The sequence below is a fragment of the Artemia franciscana genome, chromosome 18 (genome assembly GCF_032884065.1).
Source record: "Artemia franciscana chromosome 18, ASM3288406v1, whole genome shotgun sequence".
NCBI classification, from domain to species: Eukaryota; Metazoa; Arthropoda; class Branchiopoda; order Anostraca; family Artemiidae; genus Artemia; species Artemia franciscana.
The window spans coordinates 13,643,505-13,650,698 of NC_088880.1; the positions used below are offsets into that span (position 1 = coordinate 13,643,505).

General features: G+C 37.7%; 2 protein-coding genes across 3 annotated transcripts in view; both read left to right on the forward strand.

The window, feature by feature from the left end:
- LOC136038638 (leucine-rich repeat-containing protein 24-like) overlaps positions 1 to 3,885 on the forward strand; it is a gene marked incomplete at its 3' end in the record, with an annotated part of 65,186 nt that extends 61,301 nt beyond the window's left edge. Inside the window, 1 exon segment of the mRNA XM_065721884.1 lies at positions 1,882 to 3,885. Within this exon segment, the coding sequence (XP_065577956.1) occupies positions 1,959 to 3,885 (1,927 nt within the window).
- Positions 1 to 7,194, forward strand: part of LOC136038637 (leucine-rich repeat-containing protein 24-like) — a 112,170-nt gene that overhangs the window by 46,221 nt on the left and 58,755 nt on the right. The window lies entirely within an intron of this gene.

Consider the following 7,194-nt stretch of genomic DNA (forward strand, 5'->3'; position numbering starts at 1 on the left):
TCATTTACTAATAGTAAAAGAAACATGATTTTTCTACATAGTTGCCCTCTAGAATCAGCGCATACACTGCAAAATTTGTCTGAGCTAAACACACGAGATTTGGTAATCGCTACTGCTGTGTCGATTGGGTGGTATTTCCATAAAAGCTAGACATATGCTCTTATTTATACAACCTTGTTCAAAATAATCAATTTACTGCCACTTGCAATGCAGAAATTAAACTTGAAATCATTGAAAATCTTTCTATTGTCGGGATTACGGCCAGTGTGTTAATTCTTTACTTTTTTTCTATTTCTAATTATTTATGTCTAATTCGATCATATATGGTTCTACTGTAGAGTGAAGGAGATAAAAAGATTTGACAAGATTAGAGGAGTCCACAACGGTTTGAGCCTAAGGTGGCAAGGTTGTAATGCTAGGGGGCTAGGTAGCTAGGTTGTAATGCTAGATGGCTAGGTGGCTGTAATGAGTTGTTAGTAGTATTATCATTGTATTACAGGAGTGTTTTTTTGACAACCCGGGGAGGGGGGGGAGAAGTTTTTCTCCGACATTTATACTAAGCACTTGTCCAGGCGTTTTTTTTCTTGGGGAGGGGGTAGAAATTTGTAAAATGTTTGTATATTTTGGTGGTGGGGGGGAACTATACCTGACTTCTGTCTGTATCTGTAAGGGTTGATTCTCAAATTTTGAGCAATAAGTTGAGAAGCTATAGGTGTGATGACCACACTTCTAATTAGGCCTACTCTATCTAGTATTGTACACTTTTATGTTCTGACAAAGGAATACTATCAGTTTTAACATCAGACCTATTTCGTTTTATTTTAACAATGTATTTAAAAAAAAGGTTGTGAGAAAGAATTTGTTGATTTTTCACCACTAGATTCTTTGCATTTTTTTTTGTTCAACGCTTCTCTTAAAGGTAGCTTCTCAGGAGCTAATTGGGGGATGGGGACAAATTTGAGAAAAGAAATATAAAACGTGTGAACTCAGAGGCCTAACGAGCTCATGAGGGACTCATGTTCTTCGTAGCATTTGCTACATGGACCAAAAAAGCTTGGAAGCATTCCTCCCTCCCGGGAAATTTCCTGGTGGTACTCATGCTGCGAGTCCTTCCTTCCCTTGAATATCAAGATTTCTTGTATTTCTATTTATTTTACCCAGGTCGTATCCAAGATTTTTTTTTTGGGGGGGGGAAGGGGATAGGGTTTTAGTATCTTTGACCTGCAATTTTTAGATCAGTTTACCAGTCGGAGAAATATGTTTTAAGTTCTTAAGGGAAATAGTCTTTTTACCAGCATTTTTACGACCAGTTTGCGAGTTGAAGAAATATTCCGCCGAGCTACCGAGTCTAACCCCCCTCCCAATGAAATATTTCTTCGAGTCGTAAACTTGGCGAGACCCTTAAACCCTTTGAACAAAATTGTTTTTGCTAAGCCCTCTCATTAAAAAAAAAGATCATGGATTCAGCTCTGGGTGAATTATATAGAAAATGTATGATGTCTTGAGATTTCACGGAAGCACGGGATCGGAGCATCAGTGCCGCTAAGAAATTTGCCAGGGGAGGGGGTAATGTCACCAGAAGCTGTGTTTATACTAAGACTCAAATTATTTCTTGTTTTTCTCTTTTTTTTTAAACTTTATTGATCTTCTAATATTTTCCATTGAGTAAACCCCCCAGGTATCCCCCACCGACGTCCATGACTCGAAAATGCTCTCCCTAAACCTCAGCACGTAGCTGACCTTTTGTTAATCCCAGTTCACAGGAAGTCCGAACATTGTCATATTTTAAACGTTGCCAACCTAAGTAAATATATCAGATTTAAAAAAAAAACCCGTTTGGTTTCAAATGAAAATGTGTCTAATAGTAGATATATTTTGCAGGTATTATCAACTCGGCCATCGTCTACCATCTTTCAAAATACAGTTCTCCGATGAAAAAAACATGCTGAGATGTAAAGATGTTTAAATACATTATTTTAATGTCATTACTGCTTCTTCCTCAATTCCGGGCCGATAAAGATTGGACATCCCAATGTCCATCAACATGCAAATGTAAATGGATGTCTGGGAAGAGGGTGGCACAGTGCACTGGAGCAGGATTTACTGCTGTTCCCAACACATTAAGCTCCGAAGTATCTTGGTTAGATTTAAGTGACAATGTGATAGATAGTCTGCCAGCATATGCTTTTAAAGATGCTGGATTGGAAAATTTACAGAAAATTCATATGCGAAATTGTTCTTTAAGATTGATACATAAAGATGCTTTTAAAGGCCTTACATTACTCGTAGATCTTGATCTATCGAATAATAATATTAAAGGTTTTGAGGAAGGTACTTTGAAAGGAAATGAAAAATTGAGAGTTTTTGTGATGAATAATAACCCATTAAGAGCTTTAACGCACCGAGAATTTCCATATCTTCCATCGTTAAGACAACTTGAAATGCGAAATTGTGAAATCGAGGAAATAAACGCTAATGCATTCCTGAATCTCCGAAATTTGGAAATACTGGAATTAAGCTATAACAAGTTGAAAACTGCAAGTCCTGACATATTTGCCCCTTTGGAGAAACTAAAGGGACTAAATATAAAATATAACCCCTGGAATTGTGACTGTAAGTTAAGAGATTTGAGGAGATTCTTACTCGAGAGCAATCTGTACTCAAATCCGACCAGCTGTAATGAGCCTGAAAGATTGTATCAAAAGACATGGGACCAAATTGAGCCCGAAGAATTTGCTTGTCATCCAATTATAACAGTAATTGACCCTCATATTGAAGCTAAAGCAGGGACTGAAGTGACATTCTCCTGCCTTGTTAGTGGGAATCCAACTCCAGAAACAAAATGGATTTTAAATGGTAGAATTCTGGCAAATATGTCTCAAATTCCATATGGCGATCAGCTGTTTGTGATACACGAACAGGAATTTGGTTATACGGCTACAGATATGCAAAAGTGGACAAATTTGACTGTAAAAAATATTGATGAGCATGATGGTGGGATTTATACATGCTCTGCTAATAATCCAGCAGGTGTTGCTGAAGGAAATGCGACACTAACATTCCCTGCGTCACCTGTAATTATCATTTTTGGCAGAGATTCCGATATGGGTTTGTCTCCTCTGTCTATTATTGCTATATCTATTGGGGCAGTATTTTTTGTGTTGCTGATAGTAATTGTTGTGATATTTTGGGTTTTTGCTTCTAAACGACGAAGAAAGAGACGACAAACGCAAGAAAAAACCATTAACGGTGTCATAGGTCATGATGAACATGAAAAAGCGCTGTTAGGTACTGAATTGACGGATTTAACAATCGATAAATCCCAGAATTCAGATTATGAACGACTTTCGCAGAGTGACACCCGTATTTCTGTCACATATATTCCTGGTGAAAAATATGACGAATTGCATAGTGAAACAAATCAATCAGCTTATAATGGAGCTGGGCGATTAGTACCTGATCTTCTTGATTTGCCGCCGCGGCGTGGTGATTCACCATCCACTGGATCCGGAACATCAACTGCTCCAGATACAACAAAATTACCCCAGCAACCGCTCAGTGCCTCGCAGCTGGCATACTTCCCCACCCCTAAAGTATCAACCTTAAGTCACACCCCCAATGAAAAATATATTGACGGTGTGATAGTTCCGGTGGCCCGTCCTGGGTATGTAACACTTCCAAGAAGGCCTAGGCCAAGAATACCCAGTTGGGCCAGTGGTCCAGTTCCAAGTCCTGCTCCTTCTGACTTGATAAAAGTGGATCCTATTTATGATTCAGTTGGACCACGAACCACTGCGGATGGCTCTTCAACTTCTGCTCTATCATTAAATAGGATCGCGGGTTTAACCCCTATTTCTTCCGGACAATCTAGTATCAGTAGAGCAGGTAAGATTTTTTTTTTTTAATCTTATCTTTTATGTCACCTCATTTTATTAAATTAAACATAGAGTGCTTCAAATGTCGATTCACAAAGAAAAAATGAACAATCCTTTAATTTATTTGACCATTGCCAAAGTGGATGGCTTTTTAAGGTTTGATGATCAAAGTGTTTGATTGACTTTGTATATACGAATATAAAAAAAAAAGAGAAAAGAATTGATTCACAAATTGACGCAGTTTTATTTCTAGACGTCTTGACTTCTAGATCTTGGTCTGACCAATTCCAAGCTAAATTGATCTAAATACATTCGCCATTCTTAGGCACATATATGAAAAGCTTCCCATCAAATGATAGGCCCGCAAGAACTAAAACCACCAAAGTATTGTCTTGTCAATTTTTGTTTATGTTTGTATGTCGAGTTATTTTATTTGTCATTTGGGCCACTCGTTTTATTGGAGTATGCTTGAATTGTGTCATTTAAACTCACGAGGAATCGACACGCTCTAGTAAATATTGTTCTGATGAATAGAAGAACTATAAGATTTTGTGTCTTACTCATGTTCAGTCTTTGCTTGATGCTCAATTTCTAGTTTTCTATCTCGTTAAGTTGACTTTTTGGCACTGTGTACATCGGTATGCTTTATACCATTTCTTCCTTTTTTACAAATTTGTTTTAATTATTCTTATTTTTTGCCTAGTATGTTTTTGTTTTCATTTTGGAAAATGAAAACCTGCAAAAATCCTTAATACCGTATCTTTTATCGCAGTTGAATAAGTCCTGCTCAGAACTTAGGTCCTCCCACGCCGGTTAGCGCATAAGGTGACAACGACCTCTGAAGAGATTATGGCCACAAGTAGGGCAAAGATGTCCCCGGCAGTGCAGCCTCCCTCTCAAGGAATCGATCAAGTGATGTTCTTTGCGTCTGCGACTTCTAATGGCGGGTGGGGGGGCACCGTCAAACGCTATGAGGGAGCCTGCCATCGTCCATACGGACCTTTTGGTCTCAATACTGCCACGTTCTACTTCGAATTCCCTCTACTATCAATGATTGCTTTATTTTATCACATATGAAGGTGTTGGTAATCAGACCAGTGTTGGTAATCAGACTATCAGACCAGTGGATAGCCAGAATGCACTGGAAGAAATTATTTTTGAAACATTGTACTCTTTTTTCAAGAGGTTTTGTCAATGCCCATGTCTCCCATCCATATATTAGTACAGACTAACAGAGAGGACATTGCTGTTTAGGAGTAGGAGTTTGAGCTTTAGACGGTATGCAGAGTTTTCCCAAACTTAACCTAGTTTGGTAAAAGCATTGCCTGGATACGCATTCTATGCAATGATCTCGTGCTCCTGGCTTTCATTAGAATTTATGAGGCTTCCAAGATACTTTAATTCTGCAACCTCCTGTAGTTCATCAGAACCGACCATCAGTGATCGGCCCAGCATTGAATTAATATTGTTGCGTATGCCTTTTGTTTTTGGGTATTGATTGTCAATTTAACGTAAACAATGGGCAAATTTTATAACTTTAAGACATATCCCCTGGGACTGTGGGGGGGGGGTCATTTTATATCCAAAGCATACTTATCGGGCCTTTCAACTATGCAAAACAAAATGGCTATCCCAAAATCTTGATAAGACGATTTTTTTGAGGGGCGGGGAAGGGGCTTATTTGCCTTCCAATCTTTTTGGTCACTTAAAAAGGACACTCAAACTTTTAATTTTCGTTCGAATGAGCCCTCTCGCGGTATTCTAAGACCACTGGGTTGTTGCGATGATCCCCTGAAAACACGCATCTGTGATCTTTCTTCTGGAAAAAATACGAAGTTCCACATTTTTGCAGTTAGAAGCTTGAAACCGCTACAGTAGGGTTTTTTGATACACTGAATCTTATGGTGCGATTTTCATTGAAGTTCTATAACTTCTAGGGGGTGTGTCGGCTTTTTTTCGAAAATCAGCCAAATTTTCTCAGGCTCAATGGGTAAGACCAAATTTAATGAAACTTGTATATTTGAAATCAGCATAATAATCCGATTATTTAGATATGTATATTAGTATATAAAAAATTCCGTTTTTTTTGGGTTCCGGTTACAATTGAACCGGGTCGCTTCTTACTTACAGTTTGTTACCACGAACTGTTTGATGTTTAATTTTTTTAAGGAAATCAAGAATGTATCTGGAAAGAAGTACAAAAAAACTTCAAAAACACATCAAATGCTTGTTTATATTCATTCTTGTTATGATTTTTACGAGTCGGACAATTTCGGGGGGGGGGCAACCCCTCCCCTTCCTGAATACGGACTTAAGGGTAATGGTGCTGAGTCATTACTAGGAACCCCCTCCCTTAATGTAAAGCTTTGTGAACAAGGAACAATAACGACTTTGAAATCGTGCCATTTGCGGATGAAATGCCAATTCCAAAGTAACTTGCTCTAGCAAAAATTGATTGTAATAAAGTTTCAACTATTATAGGTCATCCCAATGTCCTTTTTTTTATCTAAGTTATTTTCAGGCACGAACTGTGAGGGATTACCCTCACTATTAACCTGCAGCACCACCTGATGTACTTTTGGTTGTTCTTTTTGGTCGATCGGGACTGAATTTGTTCACCCAACAATAATAGTAATAATTTATGAAAGATCAACGAATGCGATAGCTTCTGAAAATTGTGTTAGAAATGGCAAAAAAACGTTTAGTTTTGGGAGTACCTTCTTGAAGTCCCTCTCCCGGTCACGTACGAACTTGACTTCACATACGCAATTTTTCACCTAAATACTTTCCCATTCTAGATATCGTTTATTCTGTGAAGTTTCAGTTTTAGCAGTGAACCAATAAAAAGGGAATGTAAGGCCCATACAAGGAGAAATCATGGCTGCCTCCTTAGAGGAAACCTAGCAAAGAACGAATTCTAGCCCATAGTAACCAAAAATTTAAAAACGTGTGTAAAAAAATATCAAGCGAGGAAGAATTTAAGTCAAGAACAAGCATTTTATAAACAAAAAACAGTTTCAAGTTTCTTATCAAGAAAAAGTAACAGTTTTTATCGTAGACTGCAAAACATATTCTAACAGAAGTAGGACCTTCGGTTATGACCTTCTCTGAGAATTATCTTAGAAATGAAACAGTATAAAAATCAGGCGTACGATTTATTTCGGCTAAGTTGATATGTTAAACATAAAACTTCATTAGATGAGTTTCAGCTCTCTAACCTCTTGAATTAGGGACGTAAAATTTCTCTCACTTTCCATTATAGTTGCAATCTTGCATTTTTCATTTAACTTATTAGTAAGAAAAAGAAACCTTTTTATTT